General features: G+C 40.1%; 1 protein-coding gene across 1 annotated transcript in view; it reads right to left on the minus strand.

The window, feature by feature from the left end:
- WWC2 (WW and C2 domain containing 2) overlaps window positions 1–14538 on the minus strand; it is a 63805-nt gene that overhangs the window by 15758 nt on the left and 33509 nt on the right. Inside the window, exons 9-15 of the mRNA XM_009865760.1 lie at window positions 14397–14486; window positions 11975–12588; window positions 8416–8539; window positions 6097–6177; window positions 5927–6013; window positions 2066–2258; window positions 238–402 (exon numbers count right to left, since the gene is read on the minus strand). Of these exons, the coding sequence (XP_009864062.1) occupies window positions 238–402; window positions 2066–2258; window positions 5927–6013; window positions 6097–6177; window positions 8416–8539; window positions 11975–12588; window positions 14397–14486 (1354 nt within the window). The remainder of the gene's footprint in view (window positions 1–237; window positions 403–2065; window positions 2259–5926; window positions 6014–6096; window positions 6178–8415; window positions 8540–11974; window positions 12589–14396; window positions 14487–14538) is intronic.

Consider the following 14538-nt stretch of genomic DNA (forward strand, 5'->3'; position numbering starts at 1 on the left):
CATTTTGTATCCCACTAAGAAGCCTCAGCCCTATCCTCACTTGCTAAAACATCTGAAACCCCACACAGGACCTCCTCCCACACACAGTCACTACAGACAGAAGTGCCTGCACGGCATCAAGGCCTTTGACCCTGGGGGAGGACAACTCACATATTCAAATAACCACAGTTCAATGGCACACTTCAGAGTCTATTGCTTTCTTCTTGCTAATACCGTAATAACTAACACATTGCTTACCAAGTCCAGCGAGTCTAGTGACTGCTTGCTTAACAAAAACATGGATTCTTCAGTTTGTTCCTTGGTCTTTTTCCGATGAACTTGCTTGCAAGGCAACAGGTTGTACCACAGAGTACAAGTCTCCTCAGAAGATGATAAATCTGCCAGACTGATCTGAGTCCCAGCCTGCACAAAGTAAGAAAGGGAAAAAAAACTTTTAAATTCATTTTATTTCGTGGAAAAGAGGTGAAAAAGGAATTCTAAAGTATTTATCATGTAAAACAGGCAGCATAAATTTGACATGAATCTTTATTGCTTTTTTAACTGTACAATTTTCTATTTCCCTCTGCTTCTAGTTATAAAAACCAAACAGAAGTACATGGAAAGGTTCTTCATATTGTCCACTCTGCCATCTTTTGTTTCCACCTGTGGAATTTTTTCCCACATGCAAACACACAAACCCCTCTAGACCACTGTGATGCACAGGTCTGCTTTCTACAGCATTCAGTCATGAAAAACTGTGGCAACGGAACCTACATCATCAACTCATGGGGTAGCAAGTTTCAGTCAATTTTTCCGTTGTTCCACCACGAAAATCATCAATATGGCAAACAATAACAGCTGACCTTGTTAGCTTCTACCAGTGAAGAAGCAAATGAAAAGACAGTAAAAGAGATTAAGAGACCCTTTCATTTGAACAAGCACTGACATCCACTGAGCTAGCACTCTGGGAAAACTTACGAAGTGCTTGCGTTTGGGCTGTGCCTTGGAGAGTAAAATCCTCTGTTCTTTGGAAAAGCAAATAATCTTCGCAGCCCCTGGGCTACACACGCAGCTCTTACCAAGACTCCGGTCATGTTGCCCAGGGCTTTCTGCAGGGGGTGGTACTCCCAACTCCCTTTTGATCTTGTGATTAATCCTTCGGTGTTTGTGTTTTGGGTTTTTTTGGTGTTTTTTCTTTTCGTCACCTTTGTACCCTGTATTCTGTTTCATTATTTTTACTGCTCCCCTACCCTTACCTGAGGGGAAACCTCTTAGTGAAGAAGGCCAACACGTTCATCAGGACTTAAGTTAACTTCTGTATTTTTAAAAATGAGAGGCTGTTCCAGTAGTGGGAGCTCATGAACCCCACCAGATGCCAGCATCTCTTCAGTGTGTTGTAACTAAAACTCTCACTGTGCTACTAAGTCAGACTCATGGTGAAAAACTAAACATGGTTGTAGCAGGCCATGCAAAACCAATCTAAAAGTAAAGGAAGCATCACTAATTAGGTGATGACCACAATTAACAACAAAATTTAAAAGGTGCCAGTTTCCAATAGGCTGGTCTATGAACATTGTGTCTTTTTGTTATTTCTACAGATCATAAAAAGGCTAAAAATGTGGACATCACACAATCTACAGCAACATGCAGAAATGTAATTTAGTTTATTCTCTGTGACAATGAGGGCTTGGGTTGTTTTTTTTTCATTTTTTTTAGACATACTATGACTCTTATTCAGCTTTTACTTTAAAATCTAGTGTTAGAACAATGTTGCAATGGAGTTTATGGAGTGGGGGTTTTTTAGTGTACTAAACTCAAAAGATGGAATATTAATCTTTAATTAAAAGGTTATGGTAATGCAGTGTTAGAATTATCAAAACACCTCCTAAAAGTTCCACCCAGAATATGATTCTGTATGAGGAATTTCAGAGAAAGGTAGTGTATTAAATACCATAGCAACAACCGAGTTACGCTTCAGAGTTTGTCTACAAGTACTGTGGAATTTTAGCAGCCTTGACCATCCAAACAAGAGGGGACGCTACAAACAAATGCACGCCAAAACCCAGCCGGAAATAAAACTGCATACCAAGCATTCCTCCCGACGACTTCTACTGACAGCACAAACATCTACTCTCAGCGTCTTCTGCAGCAGCGTTACTTGGGAGATGGCGACTCTGAATATCTCGTTGAATAAAATGGTTTCCGTGGCAGGATGAACTTTTGTGCGGAACAGACAGCTGATGTCGGTCGAGGATGGAAGTACTGCTACTCGAATGTACCTGCCAGAAACAAAAGAAAATCTTTACCTCTATTTAAACTAGCACTTGCTGGTGACGCAATGGTAGAAGTTGACCCCATCGACTAAAGGACTGCATGGCAAGAAAAAGAAACAGCAACAAATCAGAGGTGAAGTGGAAAGGAGGTGAAAAAGGGGAGGGAGAAACTCCCACCCCATGCAGAAATATTTCCCAAAAAGGAATTTCTGTGCCAGGCAGGGTAGTAACAAAAGAGTTAGCTATTTCTGTCTCTATCCAAATTTATCCTCTGGTTTAGTACTGTGAACACCAAATATCATGTCACAGATGGGAGGCAACATAATGCTAATTAAAAAAAATGGAGAAAAGTTTGGGTGGATGCAAAAATTAAACTCTTAGAATGATGTGAGCAGCACTGAAAAGCAGTGACATCTTTTAATCTTTTAAAGAAACAAAGAAAAAGAAAACTAAAGAAACCAGAAAACTAAGGAAAATGAGGAAGAAAACAGCTAGGGCCAGAAGTGTGTAAGACCAATTCATAATATATTAAGCAATACTTAGAAGAAGCATCTTATAAGCCTAAATTTAAGCACAGCGAGTAACTTGAAATTGTTACACAGCTGCAAATTTTTTTGATGTAACAAATATGAATGGGTAATATGTGGATAAAGGTAATACAAGCTAACTTGCAGGTCTCCCTTTAGCAGTAGCTTGATAAAGACATTCCTAATGCAGTTTGTACACCTTATTTAGGTACATAAATGAGTGCCCCACAAGTTGATGATTTATTTATATATTAGGTATGCATGTACACTTCCAATACACATGAACGGGCATAGTAATGGTTTCATAACTTTTCTGTGCCCATGCATTAGTCTACTTCTGGTATTTGCTTTAAATATAACTGACATTCACTGCAGAATAGAATGCAAGAAAAAAAAATGTGGGCCAAGGAAAATTATTCTGGAAAAAACTTGGTCTCCCAGAATTTATAGTATTATTGCTATATTTTCCAGTAGTGACTTTGCACATACTGTCATTATTATTACTAAAAACTTAATTTCCCATTAATTAAACCAAAAGAAATTAGGTCTGTGAGAAACTTGATTTTGTTATTTGAGTTGGGGCACAGCCTTTATTTCCCATTTGTATGCCAACTTCTTGGGATAAAGAATAAGACCCAAGTTGGTTGGTTGGAACGTACAGCCTGGAGAGCAGGGATCCAGCATTTTGAAGGACCAATCCCAAAGTTCAGTGGCGCTGTGACAGAATTCTGGTAATGCCACTGCTGTATTCACAGAACTGTGAGGGAGCAGTTTGCATGGTCTACTGATAACAGTCATTTTCATAGACCAAGTGATTAAGAAACATTTCAAGAAGAGGTGTGAACAGAAGATAAAGTATATTCAAAGTATGTTTAAAAGGTCTTTCATTGGAGCTTTCTCTTCATAATTGTTAGCCAATTTATTGGCATGAGGCCAGAATGAGGGGCCAACAGAGAAGTAAAAGACAAATGGCTCACGGGCTTTGTCTTACAAGAGGGCTTACTTTCATTTTAATTAAAAACAGTTAAAAACTTGACCAATGCCTCAGATTTTGCTGTAGCAAACCTATGACTATTCAACAGATGAAAACATGATCCTGACACAGTAAGTATTTGGTGAGGCTCTACCTCACCAAGCGAACAGCTTTTACAAACAATGCGAAAAAAAGTATCAGTAAGACCTCATGTCAAATCTATTCTGTGTGTAAAGGTTCAATAAATCACTAGAATACACAGTTATAACATGGCAACATTTTACAGATCCAATTTTTATCATTGTATGTATCTGTATGGTACATACATATATGCACACAATGGCAAGTGACAGAAAAAAACACTATTTGCAAGGTCCTTTCCTTAGCCTGTCCTTACTTCCTCCTTGTTTTGTGCAGCTTTAGTTTTATTACACCTTTTTAGCAGCAGCAGTTCTGGACTTCTGCACTGAAGATACTTGACTACTCAGTACAACTTCATATTTTAATCCCTAAAAAGATGCCAGCTATGACCTAACTTTATCCTACTGAATGTTTTGCTGACTTTTTAATATTCTACTTTTCCTCTCAGCAAAGTCAATTTATTCTTGTATCATTTTTCTATATTTTTGTGCTAAATGCGAGTGGACTTAGGAGGTCAGCCGGGAAAAGATGGGAGGTCAGAGAAGGAAGGACGTCAGTAGACAACCATTTGTTATTAAAAGCCAACAAAACCAAACAGAAAAATCCAGCAAGGACTGAGGCCTCTATCCCTACACATCCTTTCCAAACTCAGGGGCTTCCTACTGATCTGCCAATCAAACTGAAGGCAATGCGACATAGGGGGAAGGGAACCAGCAAGAAAACCAAATTTTCCAAGGGCTGATTTTGATCTATGCTAATCTTAATTAATCACATATTCAGAAAACGTGTTGGCTTGGAAGGAACCGTTAAAGGTCATCTAGTTGAACCCTCCTGCAGTGAGCAGCGACATCTTCAACTAGATCAGGTTGCTCAGAGCCCCATCAAGCCTGACCTTGAATGTCTCCAGGGATGAGGCCTCCGCCACCTCTCTGGGCAACCTGTGCCAGTGCTTCACCACCTTCATAGTAAAGAACTTCTTCCTAACATCTAATCTAGATCTACCCTGCTGTAGTTTAAAACCACTGCCCCTTGTTCTGTTGCTACACCCCCTTGTGAACAGCCTCTCCCCAGCTCTCCTGTAGCTCCCTTCAGATACTGGAAGGCCTTATAAGGTCTCCTTGGAGCTTCTTAAGAGTTGAAGACAGCTTTCCAGTCTGTAAAAAAGCCCACTGAAGTACTAGTGTCCCAAGTAGCCAAGACAAGCTGTACTTATTTGTACAGATGAATTTTTGATTAGAATCTCAGTGGTAACATTTTCTTATGCAGGCATTTTTGTTAATTTCCTATGTACAATTTCCACTGTAAATACTTTTAGTCCTTTCATAGAATCATAGAATGGCCTAAGCTGGAAGGGACCTTAGAGATCATTTCAATCCAGCCTCCCTGCGGCCAGGGACGCCACCTCTCGACTAGATCAGGCAACACGTGGGGACCGAACGGGAATCAAACCTGCGACTTTAGCGTTGTTAGCGCTACGCTCAACTGACTGAGCTAACCGGCCCCCTAATTTCCTGTTGGTCCAATTCAACAGAAGAACTAGTTCTTACCAGACCTCCTCCAAGCTCCAGTTATTAGGGATGGCATATCTCAATGTGTCTGTGCTTGTCCACTTGCAATTTATCAAAATCCTCCTTGCCTTTAAAAGCTCACTTAAAATACACATACTACTTTGACATAATTTTACATCAAAATGCCACGTAAATGTAAAAGGAGCTGAAAGAATTATTTTAGTAACTACAGAATATCTATTTTGCACTTGCAAAACTACAAGTGTTTAAGAACTCTAAATGAAGCATCATTTAAAACCAGTAATTTTGTTCCACTTCAATAGAATGCACAAATTTCCCAATAACTTCTTTTTCTTGCGGCATTGCTGGAATATGTAAAAGCTACGTACTACTACAGTTGAAAAAGCATCACATATATTTTAGTGCTGTTAAGCAGTAAACCCATTCATTCTTTTGGAGAATTTGTACAATTTATTACTACACTATCATATTTCAACACGACTGCTCAGTGATTGTTTGACTTACAATTTAGAGCCAAGAGGGACACAAAACGCTTGAAGATTTCTGAGCTGTACTACGATTATCACAAAACTTGAATTGCTCCGGTCGTATCTGTTAAAGAAAGGACAACATGAGGGAAGTTTACTATCCATATTTATGCATGAATAGAAATATTCCCTTTGCTGGTCGCTTACCTCAGTCCTATTTGTACCTGGGCAGCCTCTAAAACTGTTGCATCATCTTCACTATAGACAATGTCCTCAGTTTCATTTGGTCTAGAGCAAACAGGCAGATACTCCAAATTAGGAAAACAACAGCTAGCTTTCAGCAAGAATTAAGGTATGGGTACACAGAATGCACAGACATTCTCCTAAACAGGTTGATTTAACTACAACATGAGAATTTTGGAGCCGACACAACAGCAATGCCTGTTTTAGGGACAGTCACTGTCCGAACAGTTTGACAACACCAGGAATGAGTAGGAGAGGTCTTTGGCAGATTACTGAAGCAGGTCAGACTGGCAGGCAAGAGAAAAAATGAGGACATTTTCTTATACATACTTAGTACTTCTTTATTCTCCTGGATACAAAATTAGAAGTTAAAATTTGTAATTTTAACATCAGACCACATATAAACTGTATATGAAATACTGCTTTGGAGAATATTTGAGAAGCAGGAGCTCTGTAAAATAGTTTTGTGCACAAACAAGAAGCATCTTTCCTCTGTGCCTGTTTTCAGAAGCATTCAAAGAACCAAAGGGACTCAAGTCTTGCAGCGGAAGAGCAACTGTAGCGTTGAATAGAACTACAGAGAATCCATGCGGCAAAATAATTTCCAGTCATTTTCTGGGAGGTTTGAGTGAGGATGTGGTATTAATGTGTTCCATTGATTTTTAAAACTAAGACTGTTGGGATCAATAAAGAAGATCAAGATAGAAAATGTCAAGATGGGAAGTGTGGAGAACGAGACAGACATCCCACAAGACATGACAGCATTATTTTAAGACTCTGCATTTAGATAATTCTTTTTTGCTATTCATTTCCTGACTCATAGCTAATTTGAGAAGAGTCTATTTCTCTCCTCTCCTGCCTTAAATCATGCAAGACAAAAGACTGGTCCGTACAGCAGAAATCACCGTGCTGTAACTTCAGGAGCACAGTGACAAATTGTAAGTCACTCCATCACAGTGCTCATAAAGACACTTCTACAAATGCAACTCGCACAGAGGCACTCGTTACCTCTTCACTGCTTCCTACTCAGTAATAATTAAGAGTATCCACACCTGGAACTATCACAGAGTAACTAGAATCTGTGTATGTGAGCTTGCACAAGTGGTAACGGTTTCCTTTAGTACACAGGCTTAGGGAATGCAATGGTCCTCCTTCCTCTTTTCCTGAGTTAGGGCAGAAATTCTTTCTGTTTTCCACCCATCCCATCGCTCATAGTCACTAGAGAGCACCGCTGACTTGCTCCAAAGAACATCCACAGCTTTTGGCCCAATGTCTGTTATTTCTATCCACTGGACTTGTAACTGAAGCAGACAGACAGTAAGTTTTGATCACAGTGGCTCAAAAATGAAACAAAATGGAAAGACGATGGTTACTGAACCAAAATACACAGTCACAGCCACTCAGCCCAGTGAAGGCTGTGTGATGGGAGTTAATTTCAGCCTAAAAAGTTCCATCAGGTCTAACTGAAGACGTGGAGCAACTCAATACCAGGATTCAGAGTTCAGGGTGAAATATGAGTCCACAACCTGAGGTGAGATTGAATGGACATTTTAAGGAAAATGTCCATTCAGGAGAAATCCCTTTTGTATTTGAGATTTTTATTTAGTCTTTTCTATTTTTATTACCTTTTAATTTGTGAAAGGCTTGACAAGTAGAAGTAATTTTATCAGAGGCCAATAAAACCCATTTATGATACCATAATGCATCTTTTCCTGTCCTAATAGAAAAGCATTTAGCCTCACAATGGGACGTACAGTTTAAAGTTCATTGTTCTCACTGCCAGAAAACAGGCAATACTTGGGATTATTTTTATACTAAATTATAACTGATGATTTTTAAAAAAATCTTTCCCATGCCCTTTTTTTTAAAAAAAAGAAAATATTCAGTCAAAACACAATCTTAAGATTGTATGGAAGCAAAACAAGAAGTAACAAGAGTCACTCTGGGTAGAGTCGATACAGCTACGTGGCAGAACTTGTAGAGTTTAAATCCAGCTTTTCTCCTAAGAACATTTCTATCAGGAAAAAGCCCACAAGATTAGAAGGTAGCATATTAGTGCTACTCAGCCAAGTTATACAAGCACTCTAATGTTAATTTATTAGCTTAAAAAAACCCAACAATGCAACTTCATTGTTTGGCAAATGGGCCTGCCTTTCAATATGAGTGTACAAAATACTTATAAAAAAGCAAGACCAATAAAACTGCTTATGCTGGTATTACAGAACTGCTTATAGATATATTTAAATTTCTGGTGCAAAGACCTGCATTATTTCTCAAACCTACTGTTTCACAGAAGCTTCATATACACCACTGTCTCCAGCTACAGACTCATCAGACACGGCAGCAGATACACAAGCTGTTTTCTCCTCAAGCAGGTGACTGGCTGTTCTTCTCGGTAAGTCAACACCTACAGAAAGAAAGAAGAATGAAAATTAGTCCAAGAGATTAACAGTCAGAAAGGGAGAAGCGCATAGCTTACAAAGCTGTCAAGTCGAAAGCAGTGACCCATAACTGAGTATCGCAGAGTATTTTTGTTCCACATCATTAAACATTCTGAGACTGTACTTCTGTTATCACATATTCTGGCTAGGGATATAACCAAAGAGATGAACTTGAAAATGTACAATTATTATTTCTTCCCAGAGATGCAAGCTCCTATATCTGTTGAGGTAGTTATTATCCTTTATTATCTTCATTATTAACCCTCATTATCCTGACCTTTAAACCTATATTTGCCATGTTCACATTCTGCGCTGTAGTAACACCTCAGCTCCATGCGAAGTGCTTCCCTACTGTTTATTAAATATTCAGGAGTCAGACAGACACCCTCTCCCCAGCGATCTAACTGCTAGAAATGAAAAATCCCCTCTGGTTTACTATCATCAAAACCTCTTTATGCTACAGCCTCTTTACTATCAGCTACTACTCAGCTTTAATCTCCAACTCGCATTCATACGCTAGTGTCACGCAGTGAAGCAGCAGCATTTGCGGGAAGCCACATTCCGCAGCACCGTAACTCGATGGCCTCTGCAGTGCTTTTATAGGGTGAGGATATTGGTATGCGTTATCATCCCCGCCTGAATCATGACTTTACATCTTGTTAAGATGTTTAAAATGTAAGGCTTTGGATTAGATGATTGATTGCTGCATTCGTGCTTTTATTTATGGCAGCAGGGATGGTTTTTAATGCGCTTCCCCCCCCTCCCCGCCATGTGAGGGGTGAAGGTGATGACATGATTTATTGATTACCCTTAGGAATTACCACAGCAGCCTGAATTGACTTTGACAATGAGAGAGACTGACTGTGGAAGAACTACATGATATTCCAACTTGGTTTCTGACAGCAGGGACATGTGCAGAGGAGCAAATGTCTGGATGGTTCACCTGGATAGAGAAGTCAGACAGAGAAGCAGGTGAGCACCACACCTAGAGATCCAACAGGGATTACTACACGAACGCACTGGCTACGCTGCCCTTCAGGTACGTCTGTCTACCTCCAAGTTAAGATTCTGCAGCATTCAGATCTGTAGTCTTGTAAAACTTAAGTGAGTGGGCTGAAATTTTCCATGCAGGCTTTACGCTTCCGGCTGAGTTTGTTGAAAGCCTTCCTGAGCAGCACCGCAGCAATTCCAAGAGCGACACCGGAGCAGAAACACTGAACCAACTGCAGGTCTGTGTCTCACTGCTCATGTACCAAAGCCTCATCACAAGGCCCATTTTACTGTGGAAACTAGAGGTATTGAAGCATAATTAATTCATATTTGGCTTTTCTGAATCAGAATGCTTGTTTTGGCAGTCTTAATCCAGATTTAAGGGTAATTCGTATCATATATATGACCCTACATGAGGAAGTATCAGTATGAAGAATCACAGGATGAATTTCTATTCTAAAAACGTAACTACTCATAGACTCAAAAGACGCTGACATGCTCCAAAATAACACGTCCTCAAAAACCCTTCACACATGATGCTTTTGAAAATAATGATCTAAAGAAATTTTTTTAAAAAATAATTATTATTCCTCATAGGCCTAGGTATTCCCAAATTCCAAGCCATCTTAAATTCAGTCCCCAGACTAAATGAGTTGCAGCCAGACTGCAAAGACAACAAACCAGAAGTTGTCGTTAATTTGGAAAGGATATGCTGCTGAAATACGGGCAAGAAAATTATTTTTTCTATAACGGCTCTAAAGCAAAGTAACTACTGTGTTCTACCATACTGAAAAGACAAAGGACAAAATGACCCCTTCCCCCTCCAAATCCCCTTCCATGTTTTTCTACTTTGCATTTCACAGATTCAGACCATTAGACATCAGTCAATTTATACTTTTGATTTGTTTTACTTTATTTCTGCGCAGCTGAATAGAATGGGGGGCTCCCAGCTTGTACTATGTATACCATATATTCCTCTGCTCTGGTCAATACTGAAATTGCTACAGTACTGCAGTAAGCTAATCTAATTAACCAAGAGACGTCACAATAATTCCTTGATGCATATAAATGCAAATTTCTCATTAAAATATACATCTGTATCATTATGTCCAGGTACTTTTAGTAAAAACTGGCAAACTCCAGGCACAAGCTGAGCAACAAATCTGGACAATGCACTTTTTAGAGCTAGGATGTATTAATTCTAAGACTCCCAGGCTCCATAGTTTGCCTCTTTGCTACCAGCTCAGGCCCAGAAACACAGAGGTGGGAACACCAGGTGCTGCTCAGGTTTCAGGCAGGGTTGCCAGTGCTCAGCACCAGTGGAAATGTGGCTCCCTCAGTTCTTCCTTGGAAAAACAGCTGCTGTGTAACACAAACACGCAAACAGTTTGCAACATAAGGACACAGAGGACAACACGGAATGACACTAGAAAAAGTCAATAAATGTGCAGAGAAAGCACAGTGTGCTGTCAACCCTAACAAAAGGCAGCAAAGTCAATGCTCTACGACTGAGGATGAGCCATCAATTCTTGACAGCTGGAGTTTCTGAAGCTGTGACTCTGCCAAAGGCTTTGACGATGTAAGACAACTAAATACGTTGCACGGCTTTTACTGCAGGCTGTAAGTGGAATTCATTACACCTAATTCAGCGATCTCAAAGTTAAAGTTAACTTGTTATTAAGGATACCTCCATAACTCACAGGGTCATTTATCCCATCTTCCTTAAAGGGAAGTATGTCTTAGGATGAGATGACTCAACCTTTTGGAATTAACCATAGAATGCAGGAGCCTAGACTAGCTTAGAAGCTCTGTTCTAACTTGGAGAAAAAAGTGCTAAAAGCTATGAAATCCATGTTAAAAATGGGGAGAGTCTCACTGTAATGTACACTGAATGTGGTCACTGGTCTTTCTCAAAAAAAAATAAAAATCTTTCACTGGCAGCAAGTTCAAATAACTACATATACATACACATGTAAAAATTATAACCCGTTAAGTCCAGAAATCTCTTCTACAGAGGTTATCAGTTTGTAACTTAATCTTCAGTGAGAAACAAAATATCTGGTTTCAAGTGACCAGAAACCAGCAGAGGGTATTTTTGCTCTGTCCCCATATATCCTGACAACACCTAAGAACACCACGCCTCCTCTCTCATGACAGTCTGTAACACATGATCTTCCCTTCTGGGACAGCAACTGAAAAATGTAGATGGAATCGGGGTGATCGTAGCTCTCTGCAGCCAAAAGCAGAGGTTAAATAACATCCCTTAGAATTACTGACTGCCCACCATGGCAAGTGTATGTTGATCAAGACACTCTTCAGTTATGTGAGGTACCTCCCCATTCAAGAGGCAGTTGTTGGTTCAAAAATTTTCATGTTACACATACATTTGACATTAGTGGGGTTTTTATTACCTGAACTTCCTTCATGTAGAGAAGGCAGAGGCTGCCTAACACCTTCATTAAGATCTTTATCATCTGTAGGAATCTGAGATCCTGCTCTGGCTTCAGAGTTCACTAATATTTGGTTCTCACAGAGACTAATGCCTGCAAAATCACCTGAAAGGTCACAGTCTTCAAAGTCCGTAGTGAGGTGATGCAGGGGGGAGTTTTGAGCTGATGCTGAAAATGCAGCTTCTAAAACCAAAGGGGAGCCTGGGGGTGACAAGGAGGACAGTGAGGATCTGGAAGAGAGCGACGTCACAGATTTGGGAGGTTCGGTCAATTTGGGATGGTCTGCGGCTGAAGGAGAGTCACTGTAAGCCAGTCTCCCAGGGGAACTGACCACTTCATTTTCGTGAATGGTAGTGATAGGCCCCGAAGGAATGTAACCACCTTTTTCTTGCAAAATGAAGTCAAGCTTATACTGATAGTCCAAATCTGTTATTTGATCGCCTTGGTTATAGTAGAGGTCCGTGGAGCTGAGTGAGTTTAGTGACCCTCTGCTTGAGGTGTTCAGAGACCCCCGGCTGGATGCCAGAGATCCCAAACTGCTCCCTGAAGACACAGATAGCGTACTAGCTGAGAGGCTGCAAAGAAAGCACAAACATGTACACTGACATTACCAAACTAAACCAGCACAAAACAGTACAAGGAGAGAAATAAGATCAGCAGGAGCTGCCCTGCTATTTACAGCCGAAGGCTGCTTGGGGCGCATTATGATTTTTAGGCACCTATACGTGGCTTAGATCAGTGTGCTCAAACCACACGCTAACAGAGCAATTTATCGAGCTTACGGCCTGTTCCCAAAGCCGACTTTTTCTGGAGAAAGGCTGCAGGTTTGACAAACTGGTCCAGCAGTAACAGCAGCCTTCTCGGCTGCTATACTGCCTCCAAGACCTGCTCTGCCCCGATGTGGGCACTCATGAGGTCACCCTGACAGAAAAGGGACGCTCAGGCAGCAGAGGAGCACTGCCCCCTCTAGAGCCAGTTACGTGGCCTGTCCTCTGCCCAAGCAGATAGAAGCAGACAGCTTACAGCAGAACTGCTCCACATCTATAAGACAACACATGCTCTACATGCACAATAAATACGACTACATAAGCATGGAAAAAGCAAAAAAAAAGCCATCTTCTCCTGTCAATAAGAGGAGATAAGGTGCCCTTACAGGCCAGAGGATCTGAGTGTCACTGCCTTGGTTCAGGAGGACTCTGCTGAGAAAAAGCATCAGGGCAAATAATTCAAGGCAGCCCCTTCTAAACACTTACAAGATATTTAGTGAACAATGACAGAGCCAACAACTTGAAAAATTCTGCCAGAGAGCTAGGAAACTGCTTAATAAGACAAAAAGACTCCCAGAAGTCCAAACAAACAAGAGCACAAAATACCTTAAAAATATTTTAACTCCTCTCTCCCTAGCTAATCAGCAAACAAAATGCAATTTATGGGATTTGGTTGAGATGTCTGAAATAGCTGAGCCAGCCTAGATCCCAGGAATAGGATGGTACAGCTTATTGTGACAGGAGCTTTATAGAATGCTTAAAAATAATTTTCCTCTTAAAAACCCCACTTTTGATTTCTAAAAGAATAGGTAAATATTAATGCAGTGTCTGATTGGCGTTATCCTACTGGGATAGGCAAAAGAATTCAGGATTTTCTAAATAAATATAATGGACATGTGGTTTGGTAGCCCAGGGTAACAGTCCAGAAGTGGGAGCAATTCTTCCCTAGGACCTGTTACATGGATCATTAAATAAGAGAATTCCCATCAGAGCAATGAGTTTGAGCTCACAGTTGCTGTAATTGATTACTTTTTTGTTGCCATATGGATTTTATAAACCCAGAGTCAGATTTTGAATCAATCACTGTCAGGAAAAAAAAAAAGTCCTGCTGAGGACGCATTTCTGTCTACAGAAAGCCTAAGTCAGTGTTGAAGAATAAAACCAGAATCAACTATTCTGTAAGTATTTACATATAGGTACTCCTTACCCTCTCCAGTTATTATGAAAATAAAGGCTACAGTTCTAACAACTTGTTCTACACAGAACTGTCAGAAATCATTTGGTCTCCTCAATGACAGGATTTTGGAGACATGACCAATTAGATAATTCCCGATTTATTTATTTATACTGAAGCAAAATAAAAGCTCTCTGCTTAATCATGGAAGCTGTGCAAAAAATTCATTCAATCGAGTCTTGAGTGCTTACTGAAATCATAAAGGTATGCCAGTTTTGCATAGTGGCAAAATAATTGTGGTTACTACATTTACATTCTCTTACTCAGATATAACCCGAATTCTGTTCAGCTTCCAGCTCAGTGAAAAACCTAAGAATGAAGTTGAGACATCCAGGTCCACTAGACTGTTGTGTAATATAAAACCCGTGTTCATCAGTCTCACCTCCTAAGTTGTGAATGCAGATAAGTAGTTAACTTTGTAGTTTCTTCGAGTTTCTGTACCAACTCTTTTCTTCTCTCTTCCAATTTCAACCTGGAAAGAGAGGTACATATAAGTAAGGGAAAGAAAATAATCTGGATGCTAA

The sequence above is a fragment of the Apaloderma vittatum genome, unplaced genomic scaffold (assembly GCF_000703405.1).
Source record: "Apaloderma vittatum isolate BGI_N311 unplaced genomic scaffold, ASM70340v1 scaffold7973, whole genome shotgun sequence".
NCBI lineage: Eukaryota > Metazoa > Chordata > Aves > Trogoniformes > Trogonidae > Apaloderma > Apaloderma vittatum.